Genomic DNA, 18,508 nt, shown 5'->3' with positions numbered 1-18,508 from the left:
AAAATCTTTTCTTTTTTCTCCGTAATAAAAAACCAAAAAAAATATTCTTTTCTCTTAATGAAATAAACGTAGACTTAAGCTAACTCTCGATTGTGAAACATCTAAATGGGTCCCATCGAGTACGATGGAGGTAAGGGGTGCTAATACCTTCCCCTTGCTTAACCGACTCCCGAACCCAAATTTGGTTGCGAAGACCAACTTATCCATTGTTTTCATTTTCCATGGGTTTTGTCAATATTTTCCCTTTCCCTTTGGAATAAATAAAATTTGGTGGCGACTCTATGTGGTACCATTTCGTGGCAATCATTTTTTGACCCGCGACACCAGGCTTGCATAATGTCGTGAAAAAGAACCTTCGGGAGATGATTCTTCCGTGGCATGTACAGGTCTGTATGGTGAATTGGAAAGTAGAACTGGTTTTGTGAGGGACTTCATTTTATCTATTTTTTCTGATTGTGTGGGTTATGTTCAGAATTGCAGTTCTGTATTAGTGGCTATGGTTTTTTTGTGATGACAATTAGTTGAACTGATTGTGTGTGAAAGATCACTTAATAACATTCAGAATGGTCCTAGTATGCCTCCAGTGCCGCATTTTGTTAGAGCAGATGTGTTGTCAAGCAGGTATCTTATTAGGCCTTATTAAGCTCGACAATTTAACTTGTTTTGTAACCTTGCAATTGTCATTCAGGATTTACGTCATTTGAGGCAGATTTCTCAAGAAGTTTCTCAACCAAGTGTGACAGGATGGGGAAGAAGGCCTGCAGCTCTACGTTCTCTTAGTCAGAGATTGAGCAAGTGCGTGCCATTGTTATCGTTCTTATTACTTAATGTGTACATTATTTTATCTAACTAACTCACTTCAGATTGCGGCATCGACTATGGCTTTTGGAAATTCGAAACCCCAGGAGATTGACGAGAATCTGCACAGCCGTCAGCTTGTTGTGTATGGTCGCGAGACTATGAGGAGACTTTTTGCCTCTAGTGTTCTAGTTTCGGGGATGCGAGGACTTGGTGCTGAGATTGGTAATTGTGTCTTAAACTTGGTCTTTTTAACTAACTTATGTCTCGATGTTTAATTTGTGGATTGATGTTGGGTTTATTTGTTTTTATTTGCTTTTCATGTTAGGCTGCTTTATTTGATAAATGAAGGTAATGATTAATTGGAATTTGGAAGAGAAGCTTATTGTTTCCTTGAAGTTTATTTAAAGACAGGGTTATTATGACTATTACTTTGAAGGGTTATTATGCTTTGTTATTTAGATTAAAGTATATACTTGAGATTCCTGATTCATGGTGGAATTATTTGTTGCAGATCATTGACGAAAAGTCTCTAATTAAGAAATACCAGAGAGAAATTTCTGTTCTCAAACTAGAACTTGATCAACTAAAAAAGGGAATGCTAGTTGGTGTCAGTCATGAGGAGATTATGACCTTAAAGCAGAAGGTTTTTAGCTTTGTCTGATGTTCATTTCATCTTGTGATTAATACGGGCTTTTGTGATTGTCTAACCATATTTTCTTATGTATTATTCGGTTACATGTGTACTTGGAAGAAGGTCAAGTGAAAATGCAGTCAAGATTAGAAGAAGAGGAGGATGCCAAGGCTGCTCTTATGAGTAGGATTCAGAGGCTAACCATACTCATTTTGGTTTCTTCAAAGAATGCAATTCCTGGATATCTGACTGAAGCTCCTAACCACCAGCGAAGTCACTCTTTTGGCGAGGAAGATGTGAGCCACTGCTTCAATTAACTAGAGTAGACTGTGCTATACTTTTTTTCTTTCTATTCTCTCTATTTGAACTGGCTGCTAGTACTTTGGAGTGATTTTGCGCAATTGTTTAAGTGTGTGACCCATCTCTGACCAAACTTTTCTCCAGAGATTAACCAATAATATTCAGTTGTTATTCACTAATACTTCCTATTGATACTAGTTTCTTTCACATTCTTTTAACATCTTACACTTAGATTATGTTGGATTTTGACTGCTCTAGTGCTAAATTCTCAGTTTTTATTACATAAGAGTGATATATTTTATCCAGATGAACTTTATTTGTGTGTCCTTCAATAAGAAAGTGTTACAAATTATATAAAATGTATATATTCACACCAATTTTTTTATTTTTCCAGAAACTTGATGCCTTTCGGGATGGTATGTTGATCGAAAGTGAAAGTAAAAAAGATACTTCTACAGTGTTATCACATCCGTTTCATGATGGTAGACATAAAAGATCATCAAGTAGATGGAATGATGAATTATCCCCAACTAGCAATGCTATTACTGAATCAACACAAGCTGGTGATCAGCAAAACAAATCTGGCAGCAGTAAGTTCATTTCCTAACAATAGTTACTTTGCAGTCTTAATTTCATATAACTTCTCTTAGGACTGCTATCGGATACTATATGGTACACCTTAGAATAACCATGGTGAAAAGTGCTTGAGTGGATGTGCTGATATTATTCCTTTTGATTTTACCATACCTTCACTTGAGTACTATAGTTCTGCTGTACGAAGAATTCTTGGATACTGTCTGGCACAATTCTATTGCGTTATGCTTCTTACTTTAAGTGGTCGATGTCCATCACCACATATTCTATTATAATTGTTATTGAGTTTTTTGATGCCCATCTGTTTACCCAGAAATATGGTAAACAATCGCTAGTTTCCTTTTTAAAGGTCACTTTTGCGGAATCAACTAGAATATTCCAGGACTAATTGCTTTCTTTGTTGTGTTACGTGTATCTAACTTGTATTAAATGTAGCAATAACTTTACAGTAAAAAACACACTGAAATTAAAGGCTTTAAAGTAAATTGAAAACGACAAAATGCAGTAAATGTGCACTGAAAGTAAAGCATAACGTAAATGATTGCATAAATTAAATTGGTGCGCATACATACATTCCAAAGCAGCACTCATTACTCATTTTGCAGAGAGATTTGAGTTTCACTTGTGTTTTTGTAGAAAATGCGGACCCTAAACTATTCATCTGAAACTTGCTTAAATAGTACAAATAAAATAACTACTACTAACGGTCGACTGATTATCAGCCAACACGTGTCCTCGAAATACAGCATCTTCGTCTGTGAGACTTCCACGCGTCTTTTAGAAACTGCTGAAAAACCGTCTAAAAGCTGTCCTCTTTGGCTTCTGGTGTCTTCCGACTCCAACTTAAAACTTGGTATAAACGCCTAAGTTTTGTGCATACTTTAGTCGAACGCTGATGACATTTGTGGCCTCTTTTAGTCGAACGGCTTCGACTTGACCAGAATTCTTCAGTCAAGCTGCCTTGAACTCAAGATATTAATGTTTTGTGCTTCTATTAAGGACCAATTACCACTTCATTTGTAAGTCGAAAACTCAGGGTAACAAATTGCCCCCCAAACGGCTTCTTTCGACTGTCATTGCAAAAAAGGAGAAAAATGGCGTTTTGTTTTCTTCTAGGTTTCGACTTCCCTAGCCCCTTTAACGCCATGATTAAATTACGCATTCCCAGACACTAATTATTACCTAAATACTAGGTAGTGGGCTATTAACTGCTCCCCACTTTCTTGTACCAGTTTTCAAGACGCTTGACATGACTCTTGATTCACCAACTTCTTTCTTCACGTTTCCTCTTGCTGACGTCACTATATATCCCTTATATATAGGCTTTTTTTTCTCTTTTCCTTTTTACACTTTCTGTTCTTCTCAAACATTTTCAGAACTTTTCTTCTTCTCTAAACCCTAAACGTCTTTCTCTTTCTCGTTCTTTAACCATGGCTGCCACCGTTGCAAACACCACTGTCTATGATACAGGTGCGAATCCTCTAGGAGCCATTATCTCTCGTGAAGAAGAAGAGAAAGGGTTGGATTTCGTCCCTCAACCAAAACTCACGGAGGCTAAAGCCATTATCTGGCAGAATCAGATGTTGATTCCTTTTCAAATCACTGATAAGCTAATGGCTTTCTCAGGGCCTCTTCCAGATCCTCTTTCTCACCCAGAAAAAGTTAGCAAATTCTTCCCTGCGTTTCAAACTACAATGCCTGTGTCGTTTGATAAACAACGTCCCCTCGACCTGAAATTCATGGATCCCTCAGTGAGGGTGTTTCGTTCAACTCCTCCACCTAGCAACAAGGATTATTTAGCTTGGCTTAACAAGGTTCAAGTGAAGAAACAACAACGATGGGAAGAATTGGGCATTTTCGACGCTATCCAATTATCCAGAAATGGTCATAGGGTTTGTCCCCCTATGTTGCTTGCTTCATTGTTTTTCTGGGAAGGTTTGACTAACACCTTCCATTTCCCTTGTGGTATGATGACTCCCACTCTTTTCGACGTGGCTGCCATTACAGGGCTTTCGCCTTTGGGTGAAATCTTCAACCCAACTCTCTCAACAGGGATGACTTTCAACTTCGACAATGCTACTATTACCAAATATATGCAAGATCACCATGACAAGTCCACAGTCAAAGTTTCTGACGAAGAACATGTTGCCTTCCTCACCTATTGGCTCTCGTACTTCTTATTTAGTCCAGGGTCTGTTCAAATAGCCAAAGCTTACATACCCATGGCTATTCAGATCCATGAAGGTCGAAGATTTTCTTTAGGTAAACTTTTACTTGCATATCTTTATCATACTTTAGGTATAGTGTCTCTAAGAATAAAACGCCTTCATGAAACTCCAAAACAACTATCTCTATCAGGTCCTTACTGGCTTTTACAACATTGGTTAAATGCCACCTTCGAGTCACATATTGGTTTTACCGTTTCTAGATCCATTCTAGAAGTCATGTATGATCGACAGGTCGAGGGCATCAAACTTGCCCTACAAACTCCTCAAGATGAGTCAAACAGACCTAACCTTCTTAAATATGTGAAAGTATTTTCTGGATGCAAGACATTCATAGCTTCTATGGCTCCTTTTTCTAGTCGGTGCTTTGGGCCAAGTTGGTTTAAAGCCATTTTTCCTGGGAATACTCCAACCCTTTGAGCTCAATTGAATGCCATCTGGGCTGCCTTTTTGACTCCAACACTTCTGTCACATCGCATTTAGTCGACTGGCAAGTGCTACGGGTTCGTGAGTTATCAGCCAAATCTGGTCTCACGATAATTTGGCTTGAGCCAAATGTTACCCAAAAGCCTGTACACCCATGAGACTGACATCTGTTGGTCTAGTCGACCCTTCACTTCTCGTCAACACCTCGACTGTCTAAAATTTCACAATAAACAGCGTCTAGAACACGCCACCTTTACTTTCCAGAACTCTTACTTTACCACTAAAGAATTCAGTGAGTGGTGGTTTGAGTATTACCAGCTATATGATGAAGATTCTTTCATCAAAAAATTGAACACTGCGTTCGACGCGCTGGAAGATCAACTCACTATAACTAAGTTTTCCCATATTTAATGTCAATTATTTCAGTTGTTTATTGCAATCTACAATGTTCTAACTTTAATTTTAGACCTTTCAGGACCTGATCCTGCTAATCAGGTCGAAGTACCTGTTGCCAAGCCCAGTCGAAAACGTCCCAGCACGTCGACCAACACCACAAACAGAAAAAACAAAACTGTGAGAAAGGTATAACTCGACCTCTATTTCTTATCAGTGTTCATTACATCTAAGCATCCATTAACTTGTTTATTCTTCCTTTAGTTAGTAGTTCCTGAGGATTCAGGCGAAACTACGTCTCCACCGAATCAGGAAAGCGAAATTTTCTCACGACCTCCTCTTCCGACCCCAGCAAAGAAACGAAAGATTGTCAAAAACATTCCTAAAGTTGCTATCCAATCACAAACAATCCCAACAATAATCCCTTCTTCGTCTCAGATTCCTCCTGAGGTATAACTTAACATAATCTTCTAGTGTACTTCTTTCAAAAGGTTATATTCTAACACTTTTCTTCTGAACAGAGTGCATCAACTGCCGAACACACTCAAAAGAAGATCGTCGAGGTTGCTGAAAAGATTGTTGAGGCTGCTCCTGACTCCAGCCTTCTTAGCCCTCAAAAGACTGACGCTTTTGGAAGCACTACTGATTCAGCTAATACTCCAGGTCGAAGTCGAACTGACCCACAAGACAATCCCATCATCGACCAAGCTCAACCTGCAATTGAAAATGTTGAAACTGCTGACCATGCCTCTCATCCAGAGCATAATGCCATTTCTCAGTCAAAACAACACTTTGCTGTTGATGACACTAACTCCAACAGTTCTCTTAGTCAGGAGGAAATTCTGAACTTGAAGAAAACAAATCCTCTAGAGGCTCTCCTTCGACTTCAAAAACTTAGGGCAAGTTCTCTTGATATCCCTGTTCAGCCAACTAATCCCGATGATGAGATCGATGCCTCCCTTGTCGACGCTACTTGCCAACTTCGAGCTCACTTGAATGAACCTGAATTTCTTACTCTCCTTGAGAGCTCTGAACATCTTAGTGGAGAGATTCACAAGTTACTGGATTCACTCATTAAAGCTTCTCTCCCAGCAGTTGTTGCTCAATTCTTTTTTGATTTTGAAGCATATTTCGACCAACTCTGGAGGGACCTCATTACTAAGAAAAATGTTGATCGTCAGGCAAAGAATAAAGAGCTCAAGATGAACAGGGAGTGGGATGCCAGTGCAGCCTCGACTAAAAGGGTTGAAGAATTTCAGGAAAGAACTTTGAAATTTTCTGACAAGGAGGGGAAAATCAACAATAAAATTGCTGATTATAAGGCCCAGATTGATGCTCTTAACCAGAAAATTCAAGATCTTGAGCAGGAAAAAATTACTTTGGCTCAAACTGAGAAGATTCCTTCGCCTGAAACTGTTAATCAAAAGATTTTGAAGGGTCTTGGTCATGGTGAAAACGCTCTCAAACTGGAAGGTAGCGTTCGACAACTTAGACAAGGCTTGTCTCGACTTGACTCTAAGATTGACTTTGAGTCGGCCAAGCTTGCCTATTTTAGAAATAACTTTCCCTCTTTGTAATTTTGTTTCCGTCTGACTGTCCACGTGCTTTGTAATGAACATTTTGTAATGACTGGCCATAGTTTAGCCATTTTTAATATAATATTTTGGTTTTATTCTCTTATACGAATTTCTTGAAGTATAGTTTTATATTTTTTCAAATATTTACCATTTATCCTCAAGATTCGACCATCTGAATTTAATTCTTCGATCTCGTATGCGTTATTTGAAAACACTTGCAGAATTTTAAACGGTCCTTCCCAACTTGGGGACCATTTACCCAATAATTTGTTCCTTTGATCCATGGGTAAAATAACCTGCCACCTTTTGCTTTTGTCTAATTAACCTATCCAACGCTATCAATCGTTCTTCATCTAACTCTACTAATTCATCTAACATCATACTCCAGTACTCATCAGTCGAAAGATCGCTTTGTCGTTGAATTCTAGCCGACCGTAGATGAATTTCTGCAGGCAATACAGCATCATGCCCAAAGGTCAAACGGAATGGGGTAGTATTTATTGCTTCTTTTGGTGATGTTCGACAAGCCCAAAGGATTTGTTCGAGTGTTTGATGCCAGTTCCTTGGTTTCTTCCCTACATGCTTTTTTATTAATAACTTTATTAGCTGCTTCAACTTGACCATTAGCCTGAGCATAATAAGGAGTTGATGTCAACAGCTTAAATCCTGTCTCTGCTGTAAAAGCTTGCATCTTTCGACCAATAAACACTGATCCCTGATCAGTGGTAATAGTTTCTGGAATCCCATATCTGTAAATAATATGTTTTTGTATGAAACTAATCACTGCTTCTTGATCAGCATTAACCAGTGGAATCGCTTCTATCCATTTAGTAAAATAATCTATTCCTACTAAAATGAACTTTTGTTGTTTAGAAGACGCATGCTTAATTTCTCCTATTAAATCCAGAGCCCATCCTCTAAAAGGCCAGGGTTTGATAATAGCATGCAACTCACTAGCTGGAACATGTTGAATACCTGAAAATTTCTGGCATTCTTGACACCCTCTTGCGTATTCAATACAATCTTTCAACATGGTCGGCCAATATAAACATTGTCTAAACAATAACCACTTCATTTCATAGCCTGACTGATGGGCCCCACAAGCACCACTATGGACTTCTGACACAGCCATATATGCTTCGGCCTCACTTAAGCATTTTAACAATACACCTTCAGCCGTTTTCTTGTATAATTCGTTTCCCAATATCACATAATTTAAAGCTCTGTATTTAATCTTTCAATCAGTTCCTCCGACTGGATTATTTAAATATTGGACTAATGAGTTTCTCCAATCAGAAACTGCCATATTGTCGATGGCAAAAATTTCCACAATATTCAAATCTTCATTTTTAATTTTGTCATCTACCCCCCCAAGTTTTGTTGTCGACAATTGTCCTATCTGATCTAACACTTCATGAGTTTCATTCTCTTTGATTTCGACTATATCTTCTAGCTTACGTTTGGAAACTCTATATCCTGAAGCAATTTGTGCCAACTCATTGGCAACATAGTTGTCGGATCTTGGTACATGCAAGATCTCAACATATTCAAATTTCTCCAACAAGCGTATCACTATTGCATAATAAGCTATTAAATTTTCTTTGATGCATTTATATTCTTTCTTAATTTGTCGAATCACAAGCTTAGAATCACCCCAGATTTCAACTCGCGTTGCCCCCAAGTCTATTAGAGCTTTTAAACCAGTTATCAAAGCTTCGTATTCGACTTCATTATTAGAACATCCACCATTCACTCTATAGTGGAACTTAGTTGGAAGTCCCTGAGGAGAAATAATCAAGACTCCAATTCCTGATCCATTTTTATGGCTGGAACCATCAAAAAACAACTTCCAGTTAAGTTGTTCGACCAGATTTTCTGATAGTTCAACTAGTCCATGTTCGACTATAAAATCAGCCACGATTTGTCCTTTCATAGCTTTTAAAGGAACGTATGTTAAGGAAAATTCAGTTAGCGCCAAGGCCCATTTACCAATTCGACTATGCAAAATTGGTTTAGACAACATATGTTTAATAACATCATAATGAGATGACACATACACATCAACAGGCTTTATATATTGCTAAAGATTATTACATGAGAAGTACAAACATAAACATAATTTTTCAATATCATTGTACCTAGTTTCATCATCTACTAAGGTTCGACTTAGATAATATATAGCTCTTTCGACGCCATTATCATCCTCTTGGGCTAACATACTCCCAATTGTCGAACCAGATGCAGCTATATACAACCTCATACTCATTGTCCTATTTGGGGGTAACAAAATAGGAGGCTTAGTTAAATATGCTTTTATTTGGTCAAATGCCTGTTGATGTTCTTGCTCCCATTTGAATTGATCTTGATTCTTGAGCTTCACAAGTGGTGAAAATATCTTCATTTTACCACTTAGATTTGAGATAAATCTCCTCAGGAAATTAATCTTCCCCAACAATGACTGGAGTTGTTTCTTTGTTTCTGGCGCCTTCAGCTCCAAGATTGCTTTTGTCTTGTTCTGGTTTATCTCAATACCTTTCTTGTGAACTACGAAACCTAGGAAATCCCCTGCATGTACACCAAAAGCACATTTTAAAGGATTCATTTTTAATCCATATTTCCTCATTCTTTCAAAGGATTGTCGAAGATGGTCTAAATGACCATTCTCAGAATTAGATTTTATTACAATATCATCAATATAAACCTGCATAAATTTGTCAATAAAATCATGAAACATGGAATTCATAGCTCGTTGGTACGTAGCTCCAGCATTTTTTAAACCAAAAGGCATTACTACCCATTCATAAGTACCTAAAGCACCTGGGCATCGAAACGCCGTCTTAGGTACATCTTCGTCAGCTATAAAAATTTGATTATAGCCTGAATATCCATCTAATAAACTGAGATATTCAAACCCTACTGCTGAATCGACTAACATCTCAGCCACAGGCATAGGATATTCATCCTTAGGGGTAGCACCATTTAAATCTCTGAAATCTATGCATATACGAAGGCTATCATTTTTCTTTATTACAGGCACTATATTAGCTAACCATTCGACGTACCTCGCAGTTTGAATAAACTTGCTTTTCAGCAACCTTTCAATTTCTACCTTGATTTTTTCCATAACCTCTGGTGCAAATCTTCTAGGAAGCTGCTTGATAGGTTTCTTTCCTGGGTTTAAAGGTAGTCGATGTTCTACCACACTTCGACTTAAACCAGGCATTTCATTGTAATCCCAAGCAAAACAATCTTTATATTCTTTCAAAAGTCGAATCAACTTGATTTTTAAATCACTTGCAAGCTTCGTACTAACATACGTAGGTCTCTTAGTAATTCCATCGCCCAAGTCAATTTCTTCAAGAGGATCTTGAGCTTGCATTCTTTTTACTGATCCCAAAGGATCCATCTCGAAGCCTAAGGGTTCGTCATCGTATATCCTATCAAGTCTTCCGATTTGGTGATCGACTTCTTGATTGTTTTCACTTTTTACAATCATGGCCTCAATAGCCATATTTTCTTCCAGTTCGGCTTCCAAAGCCGCTTTTATCTTATTCTTGGCCAAGTAAGCCGTTATTCGAGCCAGGTATTCTGACTCAGTGGTTATCATCTTTGACTGTTGTCCCCTGCTCTAGAGGACTTTCATGATTCAATGGTTCATTGGGATCTTCTTTGTTCCAAGTAAAACCATAATTTGGGTCTAAGTTCAAATACTTAGACACACTTTCATCAGAAGAATATACTTCTTCTGCTTTGTAGCATGGGGCTACATTTGCAAGATGCTGGTCGAAATGTTTGCGCCCAATCTCAGTTTTATAGTAACTTTGATCAGCCTCAACATTTTCAACTATACCATATGGCCTCCAAATAGCCACACGTTGATGTAAAGTAGAGGGAACTGCCCCTATGCCATGTATCCATTCTCGACTTAGTAGTAATTTGAAATTGGCTTGATATACAATCACCATAAAAATGGTTGGCCTGATAGTCGAACCTACAGCCAATTTCACCTGAATTACTCCAAGTATTCCACTGGTCTTACCTTCATAATTAGACAACACCATATTATGGGGCCTTAAATCCTTGTCAGATTTTCCCACTTTCTGAAGTGAAGAATAAGACATTAAATTCACAGCAGCCTCGCCATCGACAAACACTTTATTTATTGGAACACCATCTACCTTTGCCCTTATGAATAAGGGCTTCAAATGATACATCATTCCTTGACATGGCTTTTCAAACACAGCCCTTTGATCTTCCACTACTCCTTTTCCCATTACATAATAGCAAACAGGTGTTTCTTCCACATTTTCGTCTGGAAGAAAGTCATCTTCATTTTCAGAGACCTCAGATATTCTGTCGAACTCTGCTGGGAGCACAGATACAATTCCACAATCAATTAACAACTCATCTGATTCTATGTCAAAGTTATCATCAACCTCTTCATTTGACAATGGAGAGTATTCAGCTTCTTGTCCTGTATTGAGAGTCGGAGTATCATCGTCGACTAACTCTTTGATGAGTTTATTTCCCAGGATCATTCCTGCAGCCAGTCTCTCATTTGCCACCTTGGCCTGTTCCTCAGTCAACTTCCTCTGAAAAGGTTTTGGCTGGTAATGAGAAAAACCCGCCTGCATCATCTTCGAGCTTTCCTGCCCATTCTTATGGCTTCTCTGATACCGCCTCCACTGAGTTCGAGTCATAGGGTTCTTTCCTTTGTAGTTTGGAGATATATAATCTTTCCTCTTGGATCCACTATCAGTCCAAGAGCCTTCAGCTTTTGCTCCAGCACCTTGGATCTGCCATTCTGGACGTTTGCCTCCTCGGAAGTTAATAGGTTTCACCCACTTATCTTCAGGAACATCCGTCTTAGGGCGAAAAGTCTTTGGCTTTTCGAATAGCTTCCTGTAACCTCCAGCCCTTCGACTGCTGCTTTCCCCCGTATACATGAACTGACGATTCTTACCTCGACGAGGGTCGAACCTCACTTTGTTTGCAGCGTCAACATTGAAAACAGCATCACACCTTGGACATAACCCAACTTGAGAGTTGTTATTGTGACATCTCTCAAGGAATTTCAGAAGACTCTCTTTTGGTTCAGGATACACCATGCTCAAGACTTTGCCATCAGTAGCACCGTCTTTCTTTTCGCCGAAACGATCAGTAGTATCGACCATCATCACACCAGCAAGCTCATTATAGTAGGCTTCTTCGACCTGTAAGGAGTCAGTATCAACTTGCATTGATGACTTTGGTTTTTCTCCAAACTGTAGCCTTCCTTCTTTCAAAGCCTTTTGCACCAAATCCCTGAAAAGGACACATTGAGAAGTCTTATGACCCAAGAAATTATGAAATTTACAAAATCCTCTCTTTTTCTTTTGTTCAAGATGAGGATTTTTAAGTCTCGGGGGTACTATGATTTGCCCATCAGTCACTAACAAATCAAATATTTCATCACATTTGGTTATATCAAACGTATATGTTTTATTAGCAAACTTTTCATTTTTGCTTTCGATCGGATTTTTATCTTTTGATGGCTTGAGTAATTTACAGATATATGGTTGTCCTGGCTTCAATTCAGCGACATTAACCTCTCCTTCCTCGTATTCACTATCACTATCGGAGTCGAACTCATTGGTGGTAACATAAGCTATTTTTTCCTTTTTATGATATTTACTAACTCTAGCTTTTCCAGCTTTAAGCCTTTCGACTTGACGCACCCTGTCTGCCAGCTGTGCCATATCCCTTAAATGTTGGGTATCTAATTTCTTCCTTATGGAATAATCTAACCCACCTGCAGCCATTTCGACTAACTCATGCTCAGGGATTTGTGTGAAGCATCTAGCTTTCAATAACCTAAAACGGTTTAGATAATCATCGACTGTTTCTGTACCCTTTCGCCTGATTCCGGCTAATTCTTTCAAACTAATTTTCGACTGTCCCATATAAAACTGTTCATGGAACAATCGTTCTAACTGGTTCCATGAAAACAAAGATTGTGGAGGTAAGGTCGTAAACCAAGTAAAGGCATTTTTAGTTAAAGAACTTGGGAAATATTTCATCTTTAAATTCTCATTGTTTGCTAATTCTCCAGCCCCTGTCTAGAACCTAGCAATATGTTCTACTGTCGATTCGCCAGTCTCACCAGCAAATTTGGTAAATTTTGGGATTTTCCATCCTCTAGGCAATTCTGTTTGCCTTACATATTCTGATAGTGGGGAAACAAAATTAGGTCTATGTAACCCCACATTTATTCCATTCTGAATTAAAATTTGTTCGACCACATTTGAGATATTATTGTGTCCAACATTGGCATCTTGCTGGATATTTCTAAGAACCTGATCAGCATCCTGATGTCGTTGTACTACTCTAGGGATCTCTTGTTCAATTTGGTCCCCATGTCTCGTAGTTTCGACTACTCTTACATTCGACCCCTGGGAAGTCGGACGGTTTGGCTGTGGGGGTGCCCCAAAGAAATCTGCTATTCTGGCCATTTGTCCAGCCAATATTTCATAACTTTGGTTCGTATTGTTTATCATGGGAGTAAAAACAGTTCCCATTTGTTGAGTAAGGGCATTCACCATTTCATGGTTGCTTTCGTCTATCTGTTGTCGGATTGACAACATTGACGTAGTACTTAGAGATGGAAATGTCTGGTTAATGTAACCTATGCCCATAGGTCGACCCCCTGGGTTTGATGTGCTTGTTGCCATCATATTGTCGGAGTATAATGAAGGATTCGTGTGCAAACCTTGCATCATTGACGTAGGCATTCCAAATTGAGGGTTAAAACCTGGTGGAGGAATTATTCCTTGAAACGGCGGTCGCAGTGGGTTAAACGGTGACCGTACATTCATTGGTGATGACACCAATGTTGCTGTCGTCGATCCACCAGTACTTGTTGTTCTAACTGGGGACGAATTTGCAGCATTTTGTGACGTTGTTTCGGTTAGAACAACTCCTTGATTTATAGAAAGGTCAGAATCATTGACATTAACTTCAGACATGTTAATTAATTTTCGACCACTTCTTAGTATCATACATAACTTTTACACTAACAAATACAAAACAAATAGCAATTGACGTGTCCCACTGGGTGTGCCAATTTGTTTACCCAAAAATATGGTAAACAATCGCTAGTTTCCTTTTTAAAGGTTACTTTTGCGGAATGAACTAGAATATTCCAAGACTAATTGCTTTCTTTGTTGTGTTACGTGTATCTAACTTGTATTAAATGTAGCAATAACTTTACAGTAAAGAACACACTGAAATTAAAGGCTTTAAAGTAAATTGAAAACGACAAAATGCAGTAAATGTGCACTGAAAGTAAAGCATAACGTAAATGATTGCATAAATTAAATTGGTGCGCATACATACATTCCAAAGCAGCACTCATTACTCATTTTGCAGAGAGATTTGAGTTTCACTTGTGTTTTTGTAGAAAATGCGGACCCTAAACTATTCATCTGAAACTTGCTTAAATAGTACAAATAAAATAACTACTACTAACGGTCGACTGATTATCAGCCAACACGTGTCCTCGACATGCAGCATCTTCGTCTGTGAGACTTCCATGCATCTTTTAGAAACTGCTGAAAAACCGTCTAAAAATTGTCCTCTTTGGCTTCTGGTGTCTCCCGACTCCAACTTAAAACTTGGTATAAACGCCTAAGTTTTGTGCATACTTTAGTCGAACGCTGATGACATTTGTGGCCTCTTTTAGTCGAACGGCTTCGACTTGACCAGAATTCTTCAGTCAAGCTGCCTTGAACTCAAGATATAAATGTTTTGTGCTTCTATCAAGGGCCAATTACCACTTCATTTGTAAGTCGAAAACTCAGGGTAACACCATCCATGTACATTCCTACAGTGTTATTAAGTTTTTTGTTGCCAGCAGTATTGCGAACATGTTAATGAGGTTTTGATGTATCATGGCTTCTTAGAAAAATGCTTTGTTAATTAATTACAGATTGAGAACTTAGAACGTGAAATTCAAGAAAAAAGGAAGCAAATGAGGTTGTTAGAGCAAAGATTAACGGAGACTGGTGAATCATCTATGGCAAATTCATCACTAGTTGAAATGCAGCAGGTATTTAGTCAATCTTAGAGATTTCAAGCCTACATGTTTATGTAAATACTCTAATAATGCCCATTCATGCATTTTGGAAGAGTAGTTTATCGTTTCTTTGAAGTTTATTTAAAGACCGGGTTTGTTAATTATGACTATTACTTTGTTTCTTTCTCATCAGTCTAGTGGTAGTGGCAGAGAAAGTGGCACACAAATCCAGAAATTTGTGAAATCAAAGAGTCATGAAAAGTTTGATAGCAATTTGGGAAGTAATGATGAGCAAGATAATGAAAGTGTAGGCTTAAATAATGGGGATGGAAATGACAATGGCAGTGGCACTCACGTATAACTTTTATATACGTAATATTTTGTTGGAAAATCCCATGCATATACTATGTTAGGAAGAATGTAAATAGGTTAAAAATTGATTGTATATTATCAAAGAATGTAAATAGGTTAACTGTTGATTGTATATTATCATTTCATCATGAATTTTTTTACTGAGGTGGTTTTGAATTTTCATTTGTATCATATTTCCAAACAATGATATTATTATTATTATTATTATTATTATTATTATTATTTATATTTTTGTGTGTGTGTAAGAAACAGGTGCATATAAAATATATAATTCAAACAGCGCTATTTTAAGTAAATTATATTAAAAAAATTATAAAGCTTAGACAGCGCTTTACACTAAAAGCGATGCCTAAAGAGGTTTTTTTATTTATTTTTGGTTTACTAAGAGCGTTGGCTTAGGGGGAACCTTTAGCAGCGCTTTTAAACTAAAAGCGCTGGCTTAGGGGGGCCTTTAGCAGCGCTTTTAAACTAAAAGCGCTGGCTTAAGGGGACCTTTAGCAGCGCTTTTAAACTAAAAGCGCTGGCTTAGGGGGGCCTTTAGCAGCGCTTTCCCTTTAAAAAAAAGCGCTGGCTTTACCTACAGCAGCGCTGGAATAGACAGGGCTTTAAAGCGCTGTCTGAAGCCAAAAAAAGTGCTGTCTAAGGTCTTGTTTGGCGTAGTGACTACTTCTAAACCAAATTAGGTTTGTAGGCTTCTCAAATCTCTATATGGACTCAAACAATCCAGCAAGTAGTGGTTTGAGAAATTGTCCAAAGTGCTTCTTAACAATAACTACAAATAATGCACTTGTGATCATTCACTCTTTATACATAATTGTGAATCATCCTTTACTTTCATTTTGGTTTATGTTGATGATTTGTTGATTGCAGGAAATAATATTCAGATTATCAATCAAACAAAACAGCTCATGCATCAACATTTCCACTTGAAAGATCTTGGACCACTAAAGTATTTCTTGGGACTCGAAGTAGCAAGAAACACAACACGAATCCACATCAATCAAAGAAAATACACACTTGATCTCCTCTCCACAGCTGGACTTCTTGCCTGCAAACCAGCCAAGACACCCATGACACGAGACACAAGATTGTCAGCAAACAATGGCACACTCATGTCTGATCCTACCAAGTTCAGATGACTTGTTGGACAACTCATCTAACTTCTCAACACTCACCCAGACATTGCTTATGCTATACAACAGCTTAGTCAACACATGAATTCTCCAACAAATATTCACTTTGAAGCTGCTCTACGAGTTCTTCATTATCTCAAGAATGCACCAGCTCAAGGATTATTCTTTCCTAGCACATAACCTCTGCAACTCAAATAATTCTCCGACTCTGACTGGGCCACATGCCCTGACACTCGCCGGTCCATCATAGGTTAGTGCATCTATCTCGGGCCATCTCTCGTCTCATGGAAGTCCAAGAAATAACCCACAATTTCTCGTAGCTCAAAAGAAGCCGAATACAGATCAATGGCAACCACTATATGTGAAATACAATGGATCACCAATCTTCTTCAAGACCTTGAAATACCTTTTCAAACACCAGCAAACTTATATTGTGATAATGCTTCCGCTAGACATATTGCCAACAATCCTTCATTCCACGAACATACAAAAAATATTGACCTCGACTGTCACTTTGTACGGGAAAAGCTTCAACAACGACTCTTTCATCTTCTTCATGTTACATCTCATCAACAGCTCGCGGATGTCTTCACCATACCATTAGACACCACTCCTTTTTTGACAAATATTTCTAAGCTAGGCCTAACTTCCATTTACTCCTAGCTTATGGGGGGCTATTAGATTACATGTTATTATTTCTATTGGGCCTTTTAGGTAATTCATGTTATATTGGGCCTTGTACTTTAGCCCATGATATATAGTTAGGTTGTATACGTTAGGTACACACAATTTTGCTATTCATATTCAGACTTAGTTTACCGCCAGTTTCTCTTCTTCTCCATGGGTTATCTTCTTTTCCATGGAACTACAACATTACTCTGTAATAGGATCTCCTTACAGTCAATATTTCTGTATTGTAGCCTTGGAAGATAATTTGATTTCTTGTTGTCCAAATCAAATACACTGTTTCAGCCACAACCATCTTGAGGAGCTTACTTCTGCAACTTTTGCCATTCACCTGGTTACAGATCCACCTTAATTCTGACTCCCACTTGAAAGACACATGATTAATCCTTAACCAGTTTAGCACCTGCTTCCACACAGTCCTAGCAATGTAGCAGTAATAATTATTAAATATAATAATTAAGTAACATTTAAATATAAAATATTCAAACAAAAATTGTATTGAAAGCATCCTAGATGGTTTGGTCTGCAAAGATAAGTCGATGTTTAGTGTTTTTAATTGTTTTTAGTTTTAATAAAAACATCAAATAAATTTACAAGAAAGTTAAAAACTATGAAAATAAAGTATTTCATAACATTTGTATTGTCCAGTCTTTTTTAAATTTATTTCCTTAGACTCCATCATGGTTTGAAAAAATATTTGTGATTGCAGAAAGGATTCTGACAAAACAATATCAAAATAGATGTAGATATTGATATTGTTATTTATTTATTTTTATCTTTTTTATGTTACAAAATAAATTATGATTAATTTACATCACAACAACAATAATAAATATCACAATATTTATATCGATCAAAATTGTAAAAGTTTTTACGCGATTGCAATATGTATGCAACTGCTATTTAAAACTTTGCTTTTATATCGTGCACATATAGCTCGAAGAAGATTGAATGACTTTACTATTGTTATGACTTTATAACTTTAATATATTTATTTAAGAAGTCAATAAATAACCAAACAAAGTTATTTAATTAGATAGAGAATAATTAATTTAGAGTGAGGTATAGAAGAGTTGCCAAAATTACCAAAAATCAAATTCACCCAATTCCATCCCATCTTATTAAGGTGGTAACAGGTGGTGGTCTGTCGGGTCGACCTGCGCACCTGCTGAAAAATAGTAGGGTAAATTGAGATTTTGGGTCCGTCGTCCACCAAAGCCCGCCTCGCCAGTCTGCCGCCTGCAAAAGCCTACTTCACCTATTTGGTAAGTTCGATTCGTCTTAAGTCCGCCTTTTTAAAGTTAATTATAGTAATT

At 37.7% G+C, this 18,508-nt stretch overlaps 1 protein-coding gene across 1 annotated transcript; it reads left to right on the top strand.

Moving 5' to 3' along the window:
- Positions 1-1,326: 1,326 nt before the first annotated feature.
- On the top strand, positions 1,327-2,339 carry LOC131650853 (kinesin-like protein KIN-7D, mitochondrial). Its single transcript, XM_058920562.1, has 2 exons — positions 1,327-1,728; positions 2,127-2,339. Exons 1-2 carry the CDS (start codon positions 1,567-1,569, stop codon positions 2,337-2,339), a joined length of 375 nt encoding a protein of 124 aa, XP_058776545.1. The 5' UTR covers positions 1,327-1,566.
- The last annotated feature ends 16,169 nt before the right edge of the window (positions 2,340-18,508 follow it).

The sequence above is a fragment of the Vicia villosa genome, linkage group LG2 (assembly GCF_029867415.1).
Source record: "Vicia villosa cultivar HV-30 ecotype Madison, WI linkage group LG2, Vvil1.0, whole genome shotgun sequence".
NCBI lineage: Eukaryota > Viridiplantae > Streptophyta > Magnoliopsida > Fabales > Fabaceae > Vicia > Vicia villosa.
The sequence above is the reverse complement of the archived record's forward strand: the minus strand, read 5'-3'. Positions and strand labels throughout refer to the sequence as shown.

What these genes read in the sequence shown, in the direction of transcription:
- LOC131650853 (XM_058920562.1), top strand. Translation starts at nt 1,567, where the DNA reads ATGCAGTCAAGATTAGAAGAAGAGGAGGATGCCAAGGCTGCTCTTATG. An exon ending in ACTCTTTTGGCGAGGAAGAT is followed by an intron (nt 1,729 to 2,126) that starts GTGAGCCACTGC and finishes TTATTTTTCCAG; the next exon opens with AAACTTGATGCCTTTCGGGA.